The sequence below is a fragment of the Agelaius phoeniceus genome, chromosome 3 (genome assembly GCF_051311805.1).
Source record: "Agelaius phoeniceus isolate bAgePho1 chromosome 3, bAgePho1.hap1, whole genome shotgun sequence".
NCBI lineage: Eukaryota > Metazoa > Chordata > Aves > Passeriformes > Icteridae > Agelaius > Agelaius phoeniceus.
The window spans coordinates 41,646,832-41,666,186 of record NC_135267.1 but is presented as its reverse complement, the minus strand read 5'-3'; the positions used below and the strand labels follow the sequence as shown (position 1 = coordinate 41,666,186).

At 45.2% G+C, this 19,355-nt stretch overlaps 1 protein-coding gene across 1 annotated transcript in view; it reads left to right on the top strand.

Annotated features, from left to right (window-relative positions):
- The first annotated feature begins 311 nt into the window (after positions 1-311).
- Positions 312-19,355, top strand: part of LOC129118329 (uncharacterized) — a 30,682-nt gene continuing 11,638 nt past the window's right edge. The window contains exons 1-6 of the mRNA XM_077175113.1: positions 312-754; positions 11,143-11,202; positions 12,395-12,485; positions 14,862-14,930; positions 16,800-17,015; positions 17,910-17,984. Coding sequence (XP_077031228.1) covers positions 449-754; positions 11,143-11,202; positions 12,395-12,485; positions 14,862-14,930; positions 16,800-17,015; positions 17,910-17,984 — 817 coding nt within the window. The 5' untranslated portion in view covers positions 312-448. The remainder of the gene's footprint in view (positions 755-11,142; positions 11,203-12,394; positions 12,486-14,861; positions 14,931-16,799; positions 17,016-17,909; positions 17,985-19,355) is intronic.

The window sequence follows — 19,355 nt, the reverse complement described above, 5'->3', positions numbered from 1 at the left end:
TTCCGTCTAGACCGGGGAATTTTGCAGAAAAGCATCACTTCTGAGCATCCCTGCGTACCCCAATCCCCGGCCAAACATCTGCTCTCAAACCAACGCTGCTGCTTCCAATCGCATCGCCTTCACCTTTCATCGCGTACCACTCTCATCCTTCCACAGGGGAGACCCAATCCGTGCATTAACCCCTTCCTCCCCCGCACCAGCGATCGGCCGCGCCCGGGGTCCCACTCCCGCCCCCCGCTCGGCGCCCCCGCCCTTCGCCGCGAGGCTCCCGTAAGCACCGACGTGTCCGCGCCCCCCGGGCCCCCCCGCATCCCCCGCCCGCCCGGCCGGTCCCCCGCCCGCTCCGCAGCCGCGCTGGTGCCGCTCGGGGCGGCGGCGGCGAGCGCGGCTCCGGCACCAACTTTGGGAGCGGAGCGAGCGGAGCATCCCCGCCGGGGGCGGCGCGGCCATGCTGGGGCCGGCGGCGCGGATGGCGCTGGGCGCGGGGGAGCTGCCGGGGCGGCTGCTGGCGCTGCTCTGGCCGGCGCTGGTGCTGGCGGCCGCCGCGGCCGCGCTGCTCGTCCTGCGGGGGCTGCGGGACCGAGGGGCCGTGCCGGGACCCCCCCGCCGCCGCGCCGCCGGGGAGGCGCAGGAGGAGGAGGAAGAGGAGGAGGAGGAGGAGGAGGAGGAGGAGGATGGTCCCGCGGGGGCCGGCGGCCGGGCGGCCGGGGCGCTGCCGGCGCGGCAGCCGGAGGAACAAAGGCGCACGGCGCAGGTAAGGTTAGTGCGGGGTCGCGCCTGGCCCGCTCCCCGGGACGGGACGAGCATCCTTCCCTCTTCCCTCCCCGGCACCTTTTCAGGGCAGAGAACAGTCCTGCACCCTCTGCGTCCGGCCCCACCGGGCTGCTGCCATCCCATCTCACACTGTCTCGTCCCATCCCATCCCGTCCCGCCCAGGACGCACCGTCCCGAACCTCTCGGTGGGATTTAGGGGTGAGGGGCTCAGCATTCCCCGCTGAATCCTGTGGGGCAATCAAGATGACAGTGCAAGGCAGCAGGTTGCCCGAGCACCTGGATGGGGGGGCTGGCACTGGCCTTTCATCCGCCGTTCTGTCTGACAGCACAACTCCATATGAGATTGATTTTCTTTGCAGGGAATTGAGAAAACTCCAGTTAATGTCCATCATATTTAGAAGGAATATACAAGAATAGTATCCATACTACGGTGTTAATACAATGTGCTAATTATGTGTATTTACTCAAATCACAGCTCTGTTGTTACTGCATGAATACCTGGCTGTGAGCTGATGACCATGGCCACCCTGTTGAATACGTGCTGAGTTTGATTTGATGCAGTGTTGAAGTTTCTGTATGATATTGTCACGACTGTTGCTTTGACACACTGTAAGCTGTCTGTAGCAGAAAATCTCAGTGTAAATTACAGAAAACAATTTCACCAAGGCACTGCAATATGGAAAGTAAAGGTCTCAGAGTAACTTCCCAAACTTAAGTAGGTATTTAAAATTAATACATCGAGCTTTTTTAACATTTTCATCTGTTACGGTTGTCTCCTAGGTCTCATTTCTGAGCAAGACAAACAAAATGAATTTGCAGGATTTTTTTTAAGTGTGCTATAAAATAAGTGAGTTCGTTCCTCAGGAACAGAAATGTGTCAGGCTTTCCATGGTAATGCTAGTTTTCAAGGGTTTATTATTTTGTCATGGAAGCTTTAGCTTTTAGTTACATTATAGTTATATTTTAAATAGCTATTCAATTTTAGGGCATTTTTTTTTTCATCAGTCAGAGCAGAATCTTGACCTGGCAGCACAAATGCCCCAGAATTAGTAAGGAGCAATTAAATCCAAAAGCAATCTGAACAGAGCTGCCAGTGTCAAGGGGTGAAGAAGGATTTCAGTAACAATTTTTATCAGACCTTTATAATGATCAATACTAGATAACTTGAGTTGCCTGCAGAACAAATGAAAATTTTCCAGAGCAACCAGTACTGGAGGCAGTGTGGGACAGGAAGGGGAGACACCCACTTTATTGTTTAATCTGTTACTATTATCTCCTAAGTCTCAGTTCTGAAAAAGACAAACAAAATGAATTTGCAGGGATTTTTTAAACATGTGCTATAAAATAAATGGTTTTGTTCTTCATGAACAGAAATGTGTCAGAGACAGTCCAGTTGCTGTGATGTGGCAGGGTTATTAGTTCAAGCTGAAGGCATTGATTTGAATAGATATCTTCTAGTCAGAGATGCTGCATCTCACAGGCCTAAGTAACAGAAACCAAAGAGGAGGAGGGATAAACTGAAGGGATAAATTTGTTTACAGTCATGTGCAGTTTCTGCCATTAATCTCATCTTTTCCAGTGCTGAGCAATCCCTGCTCTTTAGGGACTGGGCTCTAGCAGTTGCATTTACACAGTAGCATCATCCTCTGTATGAGACCCACTGACTGTTGTGGAGAGTATGGAAAACATGGTCCTGAGGAGGTGGAGGACGAGAAGAGGGAGATCAAGAAAAATAACTTACAAGATCCTAAAGATAGATAACCCAGAGAAAATATCTTGCATACTGAAATTAAAAACGAAGGCTTGTCCTCCCATGACAGTACCGTGCCCTTTCCTTCCTTTGTTTGTCTCTTTTGTTTTCTTTTCCCCATCGTGTCTTCTCCACTGCTCCTTGTCATTTCCTATCAGGTTCTCTCTGTCTGTGGAACATCATATCCTTGAGGCAAAAACTGTATCTCCTTACTTAAGTGTAAAACGCTGCACTGCTTTGGCACTTAGCTGATGGGAGGATGCCAGAACAGCCAAACACCTTTGATATGCTGAAATTTGCATATGAAAATCTCCACCAAAGCAGCAGCAGAGGTGTCATTAATAACAAAGTCTCCCATTCATACACATGGCCAATGTGATGAGATGGGGTGTGCAAGATGGGACCCCCTTCTCTGCTGCCTGCTGAGATATGAAAAAAACAAGACACAAATTGCCTCCAGTGCTCAGGTGTGTTGATACATCCCAGCAGCCAAACATCTGCATATCCTGGAGTGGTGGATAAGTCAAGATCTTAATTAAAAGAACCTAGGTGGTTAATTATTTTTTCAGTTTGGGAATGCATGTTTGCCAGTGATTCCCAGTTGCTGCCTCAGGGGTGGGCTGTCAGGTTGCCTTCCCATGAAATCTGCTCTTACTTGGCTGCAGGATGGTGTAGGACTGATCTTCCCTTTGTGTGTCCCTACTCCCCATAGCAAATGTCCAGGAGCCATGGTCCCTGTTAGACCCAGACTGAGTGGCTTCAACAGCCCTTGTGAGATCAGTCTGTTGAACAAGCTTTCACAGAATCATGGAATGGTTTGGGTTGGAAGGGGACCTTGAAGATCATCTGGTTCCAACTCCCTTGCCATGGGTAGGAACACCTTTCACTAGACCCGGTTGCTCAGAGCTCCATCCAGTCTGTCCTTGAATACCTGCAGGGATGGGGCACCCACCACTTCCCTGGGCAACCTGTTCCAGTGCCTCACCACCCTCGTGGTAAAGAACTTCTTCCTAATATCTAATCTAAACCTCCTCTCTTCCAATTTGAACTCATTCCTCTTGTCCTCTTGTAAATAGTTTTGCCCTGTGTTCCCTTGAAGTTCCCTTCAGGCAGGGGAAGGCCTCAGTTGGACCACTGTCATGGTTTAGGAATGGTAGTCCCCAATTTCGTGTGCCCACCAAGATTCCCCAAAACCACATGCTCCTCCCTCCTGCTCCGCAGCTTTTCCCCTCCCACCTGCAGTGGGATGGACTTGAGACTTAGAGGCACAAAAGGTAAAGATCATAAACTGAGATAAGATCAATTTACTGGAAACAGCAACGAGATAAGAAAACAAACAGGAACAAGAGTAATACTAATGACCGAGGCTACAAGAAAAGAAATTATTTACACAGAAACCCCTTGACAATAGACAATACCAGACTGGAAGGAGCCCCTTCTCCCCAAAAGAGAGTCCCTTCCCCTGGCACCCCGGTAATGACTGTAATGTGGGATAGAAAGGGCTCCGGGTCCTGGTCACACCCCCTGACAGTTTCTGCAAAAAATTAACCCTGTCCTGTCCAGAACCAGGACAGTCACCCTGAAGTTGTCTCTTTTGCAAGCTGAACAACCCCAGTTCTCTCAGACTTTCCTCATAGCAGAGGCTTTCCATCCCTCTGATTGGTTTGGTGGCCTCCTCTGGACTCGCTCCAACAGGTCCATGTCCTCTCTGTGCTGGGGCCCCAGGGCTGGATGCTGCCCTGCAGGTGGGGTCTCACCAGGGCAGAGCAGAGCAGAGGGGCAGGATCCCCCTTCCCCTGGTGCTTTGGGTGCAGCCCAGGACACACTTGGCTTTCTGGGCTGTGAGAGCACATGGCTGTGTTATGTCCAGCCTCTCACCCACCACTTTGTTCCAATGGATACATGGCCTCCACACAATCATACAAGCACATTTTGAATGTGATCTCATTATGCATAGAAGAAAAAGTTACATTCTGGCTGTTGTCACACAGCCATACACACCAAAAAAATCCATCTAGAAATTATGCTGAGTGTGTTTAGTCTTTTTCAGAATTGCCTTTTCCTTAATTTTGGGAAATTGCTAATGAGACTTGCTGGAAGCCATCTGATCTGAATGGCAGTTGTTAAGTTGGGTGGTTTGTGTTTATTCAAAGTTTTTGGGCTGTTCTGCAAATTGGTCAGTTGTAAAGAAGAGCATTTTTTACAAGTGCAGTGACATCATCTTCCTTAAAAAGCTGCTAAAAATACGTGCCATCTGATACATTCCAAAAGAAAGATTTCTACTTTTCTGGAGTGTCTTTATAAACTGGAGGTACTTTTTGCATCTTGCAGGATTGCTTAACAGTACCAGAACTTCATATCCATCCCTTCAGCTCCAGAGTTTCACAAATCTCAAACAGACGTTTTCTTTTACCCTTTCAGGTTACACAGTATTTTTCATGCCAATGCAACACACTTGCACAATTATTTTTATACGACTATCTTGGATGAGCATTGATTTTTCAAGTATCCTGGAAGGTGTTGGAGTTTGGTAATTGCCTCCTTAAAATGGAGCCTTTATGCCTTGTTGAGATGGTGCTCTAATTAATCAGAATAGAAGATGCCAGGAAACTGATTTCTTCATCCCTCCTCACAACAGTAGTTTTAAACTACTCACGCTGCAGAAAGTCTTTCCCCAGATATGTTTTTTTCCCCGATGATGAGGGCAGCTGAACTGAGGCAGGTATGTGTCATGTGTGATTGTGTTTATGGCTGCTGTGTGGCTTCTCATGTATCCAGGGAAGGCTGGCCAGCTGGAGGACATGTAATGCAGGCAGCATCATCTTAAGGATGTTTCCCTAAATTTTCTTGTGCAGCTGCTTTTGGATGTGAATGGCTACATACATATGCAGTCCTGCCTCCCACTCCTTGTTATCAACCTGTGTTTGTGCTCAAGGGGTTCCTATGGGCAACTCCATCCCTGGGAATATGTGCAGATGAATGGGTTTTTTGTGCTGATGGCCCAGATCCTTTTCCACAAGATTCTTGGAGCATCCATTTGATGGGAGAACTGCCCCTTTTTTTTCTACATTAGGTGCCTTAAGGGAAAGAGAAAATTTCACATATTCCTAGTGTGTAGTTCTATTTTATTTTGTTTGTTCATTGCAGTGTTTCCCATGTAATTTTCCTTTCTAACAAATTCCTCTTTCCTAATGGGAACACATTTGTCTGAAGTGATTTTGCCAGGGAAAACTTTGTGTTTCCATATATCAATAACAGCTATTAACAATAAAATTATTAGTACTTACAGTATTGATCAAAACCCAGGATTCTGCTTTTTTTTTCCCTCCCCTTTGCAGATATGTTTTTGTAGTGTTGTGAGCAGCCATGTCCCAAAGAAGATCCTTTATGTCCTTCTGCCATGCATGGAGAGCCACTCAGTTTCCTTTGCTAACAAACCCAACTTTTTTTTTTGGCTTTCCATTTTTACCTGAGCAGAAATTGCCATTTTGTTATCCTTTCTCTAGCTGTTAGAACTGAATGAGTGATTTTCTTTGAAGCTGGTACTTTCCTGTTTCTCTGATGGCCTCTGCCTAGACCCCATCCTTTCTCCTCTGACAAATGCAGGCTTGTCTTTTCCCATTCACCTGGTTCCCATTGGTTTAGGGAATTGGTCTCCCAGAACAAAGTCCATCATCTGGACGAGACCATGTGGCAAAGCCAGGCTGGCCAGGATGTCTGCTTCCATTTATGAGTCAGAGTTAATGAAAGCCAGCCCTGCTTTGTTTCCCAACACGTTTGTCTCGCCGATGGCTCGCTGTCCGTGGATGGAGAAATGCGAGCCCTGTCCGGCTGCAGCAGCAGCAGCAGCCCTTGGGTTTGCTCTCCCTGTGGCCCTGCCCCTGCTTCTGTGCACAGGAGACAAGAACCCACCTCAAGTGGTGCTGTGAATAATGTGACTCAGAGCATGGAGAGTAGGGAGCAAGGACCGGATCTTCCAGAGGATGCTGAGAGGGATGAAGACTTCCTGCTCACTTTTCAGCTTGTTGAAGATCTACTGAGAAAGCTGAAAAGTGCAGTCATACTTTGTTCAGTTGTAACAGAGCATGTTTAAGGGAGATTATTTATTTCCCTGCTTAGAAAGTCCTTTTTGTTCTTTTCTCCCACTCCCTGCGTTAATATTTTAATTTAATGCCTTTTGGTGTTACTTTTGTCATAGCAGTATTGCCTTTTGGCCTACATCCATGACATTTTTCATGTGTTGTAACAAAGTGAAAAAAACCTCCAGTTTTTTTCACTGGAATTGAGCACTATGAAACAATTTAATTGAAGTACTTCTTAAATCTGGAAATGGTTTTGTGTTCACAGACCCCCTGCCAGAATGGGGTAGTTTTGCTTCCTTTCATTTCCAGTGTCCAACCCACTTAATTTGAGTTTTCTGAAAGTGGTAGCTGAGAACAATTTTCTGAATCTTTATTCATGTTCTTAAATGAATTTCCTGATTTCCAGTGTGTGGAGCACATAATAGCTCCCTTTGGGTTTCATAGGCTGAGTTTATTTTGTCCTAGTATCCCTCTACTGGGCAAACCTTTCCATGCCTTCCTCAGGAAGGCAATTTTAAGCACCTTTCCCAAGAGGGACAAAGGGCAGTTAGTGAACCTGAAGCTGATATTCACACAATTTTTAATTACCCCTCTAACCAGTTGGTGGCACTGAGATGTGAAAGCAGGCAGCCTGATCTGATAGACACAAAGGTGGTGGGTTTTATAAAAATGACTAGTCTAGCAAAACTATTAAAATGCATAAAGGTTAAGTCTCTAGGTGTACAGCTTTATGGCTTTGAATATAAGGTTTATATACTAAACCCAGCATTTTTTGGCACTTGGAGTTGTATCACTTTGCCTCCTTTCTTTATGACTTTATGTAGAACTATATTAAAAGCATGAAATAAATTAAACCCTAGCTCAAGAGAATCAGAAATTGCTAGTTTCAGAACAATCATCAGAAATATAACCTTAAGTTACATAAAAAAGGGAAAAAAAGGCAGGGGGTGGGGGGGGAAATCCTGTTCCACTGGGTCACGAACCAAATGGCCATGAACTAAAAATAATCTTTCTATTGTTCCATAGAATGTGAGTAGAAATTAATATGCTAAGTCTGATTCCACTAAAAGTCTTGATTCTGTTTCTCTGCATATATTTTATGTATTTGGAATTGCACTTAAGACTTAATATAGTCATTTAATGTGGCGGATTTAGATGTGTTTTCCCCGTACAAAACTACATTTTTCATGAAGAAAAAAATTCTCCTGACAATATTAATTTATCTTTAATGATTGCATTAGGTTAAATGAAATAAAATAATGAAAATTCCTTTTTCCTTTTCATAGTGGCCAAATGGCACGATAGAGAGGCATGACTAATCCCCTACCCTAAGGGCTTCAAAAGGAAAGAATAGGGTAGGGTGGGGTTCCTCAGCCACACAGCCAGCTTACTGCCTGAAAAAGGGTTGGATAAGGGCAGGATTTAATACAAAAGGTCAGGCTAACATAATACATTTCCACTGAAAGGAAATAGAACTCAGGAAAAATTCTTGGTGATGAAAGAAAGGGAGTTGCTGGTATTACTGAAGGATGGCAGAGAAGCAAGAGATATTTCAGGTTTGAAAAAAGAGCATCACCACAGTGGTGGGACATTTGCTGAGCATCAGGCAGTGGTCAGGTTTGGCATTTTTTTGCACTCAGCTGCTTGTTAGGAAGGATGCAACAAGGTTCAGGAGTCCCAGGTGGGCACTTAGGGCTGAATAGACACTCAGTCATCATGAAGACCCCTGGGACATAGTAAATGACTGTCAACAGTATATATTTAACCTCCTAGTCAGTGATGGAGAGACAGGGGGATGTTTGTCTAGCAGCTGAAATATCATTTCAGTAGCAAAAGTTGTGCTTGTCTGGTAAACGTACGCAGCAGTCAGGTTGGCAAAGCACTAAAACAAAGTGCTGCAATTTTCCTGCTCCTTGCTTGCTGTCATTTATACAGAGAGAAGGTCCAGGAACGTGATCCTGCCCCAGCTGAGACAAGTCTGTCAGAGCCAATATCATTTGCATCTTCCCTAATCTGTTATTGCACTCAGCATTTTCCTTCTGGATTCTCCCTGCCTGTGTGAGGGCCCTGTACAGCCTCGGGCTGTGCTCACTCACGCCAGCCTGGGGGAGGAAGGCACTTTCATGTCCTTAATCCTGACATTTCCTTGTCTCTGCCTGCAGTCCCTCGTGCTTGCAGAAACATCTTGATGTAAAGAGAGGCTAACAGGAGGTGGGGTGTCTCTTATCCTCTCATCTGTGTGTTTCTGAAAGACGGCAAAAAAGCATCCTCCTCCTTGCCTCCTAAGCTGGTGTTGCTATTTCTGTGCCCATGGTGGCAGTCTTGCTCAAAGTGCCTTCACTTGGGAGGTCCATTTGCAAAGCTTTTAGAAAACAGTGAAGATTTCATTATGGGAAAACAGGAAAAACACCAGCGTTTGATGACACCAGGAAGGAATATTTCACTTACATGTTGTTTGACTTCCCCCAGTCATCTCTTCTTGCATTCATCTGATAAAATTCAGTTTTCCTGAAGTGCTGTCATATAATTGAAAGTAATTCCCCCAAGATTCTATATTGCATAGAAATTGTTGTCTACTGAAACAAGATCCATCTGTATTTTCACATATTTAATTGGACAGAAACATATGCTGAGAAAGAAAGAATAATATAAACTCAAGATTTTCCATATCTATGTGGTTCAAATTTTCACCAAAATGCCCCTGCTTTTGTATTTTATATCCCACATTTTATGTGAGAAGCTGCTTCCCTCCCTGCTGCAGGTAGAGTGGGATTTTTCCCTTAAGCAGAGCAGGAAATGGAAAATGATTTGCTTTGTGGTGGGATTTATGGAGTGCCTCTAGTAAATGAACCTGAGAGGCTTAGAAGAGAGTGCCCATGGGAAAAAACAAGACAGCCTTGCTAGCTACTAACAAATGTTGCTGGGTTTTAACAGAGAAGTAATTATTTTACTAATGTTCAGAATAACATAATTGTAAACAATTATATTGTTTGCATTTGACAGCCAAGGGAGACGGAGGAGATTTTGGCTCAAGCTTGTGATGTGAAGCTGGTGGAATTACTGATACAACAGGCAGGGTTTTGCCTCCTGCTGCTGTGATGTTTTACTGGAAGACCCCAAATCAGTATTGTCTGTGTGCAAAGTCCACGATTTTGGGGCTTCCTCTCCTAATCATTATGGAACTTGGGATGAACACCAGCCTGCTGGTTCTGTGTTCACCATGGGCTTGTAGCTGGTCTGGAATTCCAAGCAAACACCTCCAGGGATGAAGCATTTGCCAGCATACAGGTGCCTGTCATGCACTTCAAACCAGACCTTCTGAGACTTGTGAAAAATAGCTCTAAAATCCTCAAAATATCAAAGAGATAACTATTAAGAGTCTGAAGGATTGCAGCCCCACTAGGTCTGCTGGGGAGAGACATGGGCAGTCACCCACAGGATTTTATCTGCTCCTAACTAATCATGGCCCCATCTCAGGGACAGAGATGACCTGTCAGACTGGGGAGAGGGAGGAGGCAGGGGGAAGCATCAGCTGCCTTCCCTTCCCCAAGGGAACTAGGCACCTGAATTCAACAGGGATCAGATGGGTTTTGCTCCAGGCAGGGCTGCCTTCACCTGCCAGGAATCCCCTTGCCCCAGGCAGAGGAGGCAGAGGATGGATCACATATTTGGGTGACAGCCTGAGTCAGGCTCCCTTCTGGGAGATGTGGGTTTGGCTGGGCAGCCCTACAGGTCTGATGGGCTGAAGGAAGCCTGGGCAGTGCTGAACAGCAGCTGCATTGCACAGGGGGAGCAGCCATACATCCAGCAAGGAGCTGCTCTGTGTGTCAGGGGAAACAGAGGCACCTATGGAGGGAGCTTCAGCCTTGTCTTGGATGCTGCTGGCTCTGCACAGTGTGCAGTGGCCCTGGCTGGCACAGCCCTTGCTGTCTCAGCTGCAGATTTACATCCTCCCATCCCTGTAGCTGGTGGCTGGCAATTCCCAGGGAATTCTGAGACAGCTGAGACATTAGTCAAACTATGATTTGAAAAGTCCTTAAACATTTATTGTTTACTTTACTGGATCTAGGTAGGATAAAATCTATTCTTTTAGTTGGTCAGATAGACTTGAGAGGGAACATAAGGCCCACCCCAACTGGTAAACAAGAATTAAAAATAAGAATATTAAAATAAGCTCTCTCATGTCTATGCTGTTTCTTTAAGACAGGTTTACCCTATTTAAAAAACAACTTTGATCCTAGACAAATCTTCTGATAAACTACAAATATGTCTGCTTTGGAATAAATCTTTCTGGAGTTTCTGGATTTACATTCATAAAGGCTTAGCATACACTAATTAATTTGGAATAAATTACTCCAGTTGGAATAAGGCCACAAATCCTAGCCCAGATTTGTACAGGGGGTTACTTAGCTGTATCTTTCAGACTATTACATGTATTATAGAAAGGTATTGAATTAAATATATTTTTATATATATTTACACGTACTCATGCACGTATATGTACTATAATGCATTTTGTTATTGTCCACTTCTTAGGTTCCAGTGAATGGCCATCTTATCACATCAGTCAACATCAGAGAGAAAAAGCTCCTCAAGGTACAGCAAGAGTTTTAGAGTTTACATATTATCTTTTAAGAGACAGTTGTTTTAAGAATGTTCCTTTTTTAAGATAGTTTGTTCTTCCTTGGTTTGCTGCACTTAAGAGATGATGTAGGAATAAGACCATGTAATTTTCTGGCACAGCCACACTGTAGCGTTTGTCACTGCCACCACAAGGGGGATGGTCTCATCATCCAAGCCCAGAATCTGCGTGCTGGAATCTCCGGTATTTCCATTCCAACTCTGACAGGGACATTTCCTTAGGTCTGTTTAAGGGTTTTACCTTGGGCATTGAGCACTTGTACTGGTATGGAAGAAGAGGCTAATGCTTTAAAGAGCCTCCAAGGCTTTACAGCAAGTTCCAAGTTGCCCAGAGAAGCTGTCTGCCCTGTCCCTGAAAGTGTTCTAGGCCAGGCTGGATGGGGCTCTGAGCAGCCTGGTCTAGTGGAAGGTGGCAGGGGGGTTGGAACTGGATGGTCTTTAAGGTTCCTTCCAAACCATTCTGTGATTTTGTGACTTTAAGTGAGGAGCAGCCCCTGAGCCTGGGAATGGAACTACATTTTCTGGCAGGGGTTTCCCACCTTAGAAAAGTCAAGAGCCACAGTTTAAACTAGAACATTCAAAATTTATGGTTTAGGGTTAGTGCTACCGTTTCATCAAGCTTTATGCAACTGGCCTCAGCTACTCCTGTGCCCTTTCAGATTAGTGCAAACTGCAGATACCTTCATTAAAAATAGGCTGTTCCATGGTTTGAAGTGGGGCGGGAAGGTGGGGCTGGGGTTTTTTTGTTAAGCATTGGCAGAGTCCTAACTCTGATTTTCTGATTTTAAAGGGGGTACATACTTCAGACTTTCCTCCTTCAGAGGAAGAACTTTAGAACTTAGGAACAATGAATACAAATCTTACTATAGAGCGGGTGCCTGAATTAAAATGTGAACTTTCTAATCTAGCAGATAAGTTAGGATTTGTAGATCCAAAGCAATAGTATTTATTGGTTTGGAATTTGCAATAAAATCTGCTCAGGAAGACTTTTGCACACATTTAAAAGACTCCAGCAACCCTCTACTCTCTCTGAGTATCATGGGTTGTCTCCATTTCACAAGTACCACTCTGACTCTTTTTTTCTTCCAGATGAAACATAACAAATACTTGTTTTATCTTTCTGCTCTATATCTCCTCCATACTGCAGCCTAAGAAGAAGAGGAAAACCCAGTGCTCAGACAAGGAAGTGCCAAAAGATCTGCTTTCTGTGGAAAAAGACAAACTGCAAGAGGAAGAAGGTAACAAAAGATCTGATTCTTCTGTTATCTGATGCATACTACCAAATAATAACATGGGATGAAAAATGTCAAAAGGGAGGTATTCTCCACTATTCTAGAGTTCTGTGTTAGTGGGGAAAACTGCCAGTTTGAGAGTTATTTTATCACCTGTTCCTTCCTATGTGTAACTATGTGGACAGGTGCTGTTGTGATCTGGTTTAATTACAGAGGACTAAAGAGAACTTTTTAAACTCTCCTTGAATAAAATGGATCGAACCCTGGAAGATTTGAATATAACCAAAAAACGTGATTCAAACCAAACAAGCTTAGATGTTGATATAAAAAAAATTTATATATTTTATTTAATAGAAAAATAGGCAAAGAGAAAGAAAGAGAAAAGAAAGAAAAATAGAAAAAGAGGTGTGTGGGGGAACAGGGAGAGTGACAAAGGTTAGAAATGTATCACCTCTCCATGGGTTCCAATGATGTCTCATTATTTCCCTCCATGTGGTCTCCTTGGTGGTGAGGGTCCCCTGCCTTAAAGTATAGAATCTCATGGATTAATATACATTTGGGCAGGTGGGAATGCCCATGTGCCTCCCCTGAGGGGGGCAGGTTTGACACTGTCCCTTGCAGCACTGTGGATCTGTTGCATCACATGCAGTGCTCCAGTGCAGGGTCTGGGGGCTCCTTTGGGAGGGGACTTTGATGGGCCATGACACCCCTCTGCTGTCCCTCACATGGATGTTCCTTGGATGTGGCTGTCCTGGGTGAAGGGGCCTCACAGCTGAGCTGGTGTGCACAGCAGAGGATGGGCCCTCACTGGCCAGAGGCTGTGCCACACACCCAAACGCTTTCCTCCTCCCCGCTTTGGTGCAGGGTCTGTCTGAGCTTGGCAGCTGATAAACCTGGGGCTGTGGCCTCCACCTTGAAGCAGGTGCTGGGCTGGGCCATGGGTGCTCTTCCAGATGCCCTGAACAATAGTGTCACTCTCCTTATCTCAAGTTGTCCTATGGGTTGAACTCACAGTTTGGGGTTTCAGTCAGGAGGCCCATCCAGGGAGGGCTTTAGGGGTGCAGTTTCATTATGCACTCTTCTTATAAGGGGCAAAAGTCCTTCATAAAGAGTTTAAGCCACAAACCACAACATTTCAGTCTCTGACATGGCCCATGTGCTTTCCTGCCACACTCCCCAAGTCCTGACTGTGTACACAGGGAGGGCAAATCTGCGGGTGAGGAAGGATCTCTGAAGTGGTCAGAGGCCCAGTGGTCAAGGGGTCCTTCCTCATGCTCTTCCCCTAATCCTGTGGCCTCTGCCATGCTGATGCACAGATGGAGCAGCACACTGTTGTGCCCATGACTGAGGCTGGTAAAGGTGCTGGGGCAATTCACAGCTAACTTGCAGCATGCCTGTGAGCAGAGCCCAAGACCTTTGTTTCAAGCAGATCTGCAGAGAAATCTGGCAGAGGCCAGCAAGGCTCAGGCAGCTAGAATTTCACTGTAAAATATATTGCATCCCATGAGCCCCTCTCTGCCTCCCCCCACCATGGTTGCACTGAAAACAACAAATTCTAAGCTTTTCTGGGCTTAAAAGATTACATTGTGATTAGTGTGGTGGTGAGAGCAAGAGAAGCCCTCACTGCTGTTGGACCAGAGTCCTTCCTGGGGCCTGTGAGGCTGCTGGGGAGAAGGGGACACAGCAGAGGCTTCCTGCAAATGGATCTGTAATTTTTTGAATGGATGAGCCAGCTGAACTGTTTCATGTGTTTTTCAGGAATGCTTCATGTGTCCTTCAGGGATGCTTCAGAGAAAAGAAGTGTCTTGGTCAGCTCCAGGGCTGTGTTTTTCCTTCATTAACCATTTTTGCCAGCACCTCCTCTGACTTCTTGGGCCATGGAGAGCATGGATGGAGACAGGATGTGGCCCCACTGGTGTGAATGAATGTGTGTGTAAACCAGCTGAGTGGGAGAGGGTGTCCACATTGTAGGACAAGTCTTAGGGCTATGGAACCCAGTAAATAGAAGCCTTATTTAATGGTTAAGATTTACATTAACTGATCCCCACTTTCAGACATATAAGGTGGCTGATGCTCTGCTGTGACACCTCTCCCAAGGGAATAGGTGTCACATCAGCCTGACACACAGGACAGAAGAATATGTGCAGTTACATGGGTCAGGACACAACAGACAGGTCTGTGATGGGGATTTCTTATGGAACACATCTCTGCAGAGGAAGCAAAGGCTGCACACAGGAGAGAGACATGCTGCACAAGATCTGATGCCTCTTTTACAGCCAGCATCAGAAACTTTCAGATGGCTATTTACCTTGCTGCTGAGCAGTAAAAGCAATGAAGATAGTTGTTTGATAGCTTAAAAATGAACTTCGCTCTATGTTGCAGGAGTCTGGCAGACCAAGATCAGCAGCCGTGAAAAGAGACACTTAAGGAAGGAAAGGCTGAAACAAAAAGGTAAATGTACAGGCTCAATTTACACACCTGATCTGGCTGGGCTGCTTACCCCTCCCCACAGCCCACTGTCTGTTTGCTCTGTTCATCATTTGGCAGCAAAATCCATGCACTTACTGAGGCTATTTACTTAAGAAAAAACAGCTTTTACTTGGAGCTTTTACTTGGGAGCTTGCCTTTTACTCCATGCTCTCATTAAAACACACAGCAGAGCACACAGCATTACCCACAGGACTTGGAAAGCAGATGTCTCTTAGATGGTAGATCTGCTGAAGGCTTGGTGTCACGTGGGCTTGTTCTTTTTGCATGGCTTGACGGAAGTTTTCTGATACGGAAAATTGGATGGAATTTGGATATTGGATGTTTAAAAACACAAATAATTTTCTCAGTTCTAAACAGGTTCTTTAGTCCAGGATTGCCCAGACTAGAGAACTATAAAAGGAATATAATCTTATCCTAATGAGATAAAATGAAACAACACTTGGTGCTCACTCCACATTTTTTCTCTGGGGATTTCAGGGTGTCTGCTGTGCACTTATGCCTATACACATCTGCTAATCATGTTATATGTAATAACCACTATATGAAAGCAGATCATGGAATTAAGACATTTGGAAATATTTTCATGATCTGTGATAAAATGATCAAAATAAACTTTAGGTTTATAATATTAGAGTAATTTAGAAGCTAAGATAGGAGTTTGGATATTGGAGAGATGTAACTGGATTAGGAGATGTAGCTGGATATATGTGTGAGTTAGTGCACTGTCTGCAATAAGGCTCTTAAAGTGCTCTCAGGTGCTCTATTAAAATTGAAGGGTAAGGGAACAGGACATTTCAGTAGAAAAATATGCAGACACCTTGGGACCACTTTATCTATGATTTGGGTTATATAGAGTTAAATATCAAGAGTTTAGATTTTTAACTCTAGGTTTATCAAGGGTCTTTAGAGGCTGGAGGTGCTGAAGTCTCCACTTTCTCTCCAGCAAAGTGAATGGGTCCACATTTCTTTCTTCATGTAAGTTAACCTCTTGTCATCAGTGGTGCCAGCTCCATCTGCAGAACCCCACAGGGATTAACCCTAAGGTGATGCAGGTGTTAGAGGCTTTGCTGACCCAGGAAAGGGAGCTCAGTTCACCAAGTCTCATTTGAAGCACCAGAAGTCTTTTGTGCAGTCCTGCAGCCTGGGCTGTGCAGAATGCTGACCCTCTGATCATGCTGGCATGGGCATTTCCAGAGTAGTGAGATCTGATCCAGGAAGAAGCCCTAATCCTGCCGAGTGCTGGCTGCTGTTCCCTGGCAGGGGAGAAACAGCAGCATCACCATTAAGGGATGTGAAGGTGGAGTTGGTGTCAGCAGTTGGTGGTCTCCTCCTCACCAGAGGTCCAGAAAATGCTTTGCTATTCTGAAGGGTGGAGTCATGAAACGCTTCAAGAGTCCTTTGGAACAAAAATGTTGGAGATAACTGTCATTTTTTAAAATATTCATATGCCTGCACTGATTTCTCTAGCAGCCTTGAACTACCAACATCCAAGAGGTTTGCGTTCTTTTTTCTTGGAGGTCCAGCTGTTCTCTTTCTCTCCCTTTACTGCTCTGGACCCCCAGCAGGACTCTGGAGGCCTTGAGCCTCCCCTCCAGGGAGGGATGCCCAAGGCCGCTGTGGCGCCATCCTTCTCACATTGGCCTTCCTGTTCTCCACTCCAGTGTCCCATCCCAGGAGCTGTGTTTCACTGCCACCATGTCTGTAAATAATTTCAGTTGGAGAGAGTCTGATGGGTTTAGATCAAGCTTTGTTCTGTTTTCTCTCTTGAACAAACTCTTCCTTGTAACTAAAAATAACGATGATCCTGTGGTAATGTTTGTTCCCGAGAAGACCCCAGCAGAGCATCTCTGGGTAGCTCAGTGGCTGAGCCAGCCTTTGACTGGGACGAGAAGAGAGCAGTGTGGCCGCTCACAGAGGACACTGGTGGTGGTGGAAAAGGTGCTTTCTTTGCCAAGGCAGAGTGTGGGACTGTGCTGAAGGGCTCAGGAGCCCTACGGGAAGAATTGGCAACCTCCAGATCAGAAGATGATGTTTTCTCCAATGTAGGTGAGTGTTGACATTCCAGTATTGCTGAGGTGAAGCTTCACAAATTGCTGTGTCCTTGCTGCAGCCCCACTGGCATTCATCCTGCACACACAGTGTTGTCCAACCCCCTAGGACCCTTTATTTCCCAGCAATGTGAAAAGAGGGGCCCTTATGGCAGGAATTCCTTGTGTTGTAGATTACCTGCTGGGTGCAAGTTGTTTTCTACCCACAGGTACTATTTTTGTCTTTTACAACCAAAGCCTTGCCTTCTGAGGATGCTCACACATGGTCAGATTTAGGCTGCAGGGTATATCCATGTATTTCAAAAAAGGAAAAGGCAGGATATTCCTAAACTGAAAGCATTTGATTTTGACTACATTCTCAGTGATTATTGAGCATGGTGGCTGAACTGAATGGTATATAAGGCCACATGATGACTCACCTTCAGTAGCAGTAATCCAGTACTCTGATGATTCAGAAAATGCTCTTAGGTTGCCCTCATGTGAGTTGCCTTCTCTGCTAGAGTTCTTTTCTTGACAAGTACAGGGTTGGTGGGGGAGGACATTGCTACCATTTTTACTCTAATGCTTTCAAAAGGCCAAATTCCAATACGTGATGAGAACTTTGCCAGCAGTGCATAAAGGGGGCATCAGTTCAGATGAGTGAGGAATTTAAGTCCAGAGAAGTGTCATGCCGGTGTGACATGCACGTTGAAGGTCTGAGAAGGTGTACATGGTGATGGGGCTGGACTCTCTCTGTCCATAAAGGTGATTTCTCCTTGCTGGATGCTTGTCCAGCAACAGCAGTGAATGTAGGCTTAGAATGAAGAGAACATGGAAGAGCTGTAGTGAGCTTGGGAGCATGAGGTGGAAACTGTGAACATGACATGAGATTTTGTTTGCATTTTAAATTCAGGAACATGGGATATTGCAGATGTAAAATCCTGCCCTGTGACCTTTGGGACATTGTCAGATCTCTCCAGGGATTTAGGTGAGTGGCCTCTTGCTGTACTTCTGTCTGAATTCTTCTATCTCTTTCCTAGCTGCTTGGCTGAAAAGAGCTCTCATTGATCACACATGGCTCTTCTTCCCTGGAGCCACGTCTCATTAGTCACTCTCCCTTGCAGAGCTTGCTTACATCTGCAATCCAGCACACCAGTGTTTTAGGGAGCAACATTAGAACCTTTACTGAGTGCTTTCCAAACTCATGTACTCATCTTGGAACAAATTTTAAAAAATACTGCCTCCCCTGCAGATTGTTTCTGTTAGGTTGACTCACACAGAAGGTTTCTGTTGTGCTCTGATAACCAACAAATTCAGAGAATTTCAGGGCGAGGGAGGGAGTGAATGTGCAGCTTGGAAAGACTGTGTTAGAGGTTGCCTAGCCAGCAGCTTCTCATCCAGCACAGTGAGGGATTTCTTGCCTGAGCCTTTCCATGCATGGCCTTGAGAAGGATGGAGCATCTCCTCATTTTGCGTTGAGTTAAGCCTCATTTTTGGCTTTCACTTTGCATCTTTGCACCTGTCAGTCTTCACTGATTGACTGCATGTGCCCCTGGTTCATACATTCCCTGCCTACCAGAAACTCACTCTGACTGAAAGTTTAGCTGATGATGAATGCAAAGTCTGGTCCTGAATCCATTAGAGATGCTAAAGACAAGCATAGATACATCTAGATTGTGTACACCTGTGCACAAAACAGTGTGTGTGATGTTAGCCAGAATGATGAAATCAGCTTCTAAAGCCAGATAAGGCAATTAATATAACACATGCCATATTTAACCATCTGTTTTCCAACACTTTGTCAGTGGATTCAAGCAGTTCCTAATGTATAAGTACTCAACAAGGAGAAATATTTTTTAACATGTGCATTTATGCAGTAAAAAACCAAAATGATACACAATGCATAAACCTCAGAGTTTATTAGGTGAAATGAAGAAAGGAAAAAAAAACCAATTTATGAAAGATGTAAAGAATACCCTAATCTTTTATGTACAGGCCTTAGAAAGGGGCTAAGGGGAGTCATTCAGGGAGGCATGAGAATCCTAGTGGTTGCTTCAGTTACTGAAAGTAATCATCAAAGCAACTTTTTCCTCCAGCAGCTCTCTCACCTGTGCTCTTTCATGGAGCAATTAATTTGGTAATTATGGATTTCTGTTAGCTTGAGCAGAAGCCTTCTCACTGAAGGTGGTGGGAGTTGGAGCTGGATACTCTGGATGCGGCTTTTGTTCTGCAGGAACTACAGCTCCCTCCTTAGGTCCCCAACAGAGATGTGCCAGAAGTTTACTTTTCTGAATGCTGTTAGTGTAGCCACTCCTGAGTGAGTTGTTTTTAATAAGTTATGCATGTAGTGTCCTCGTCC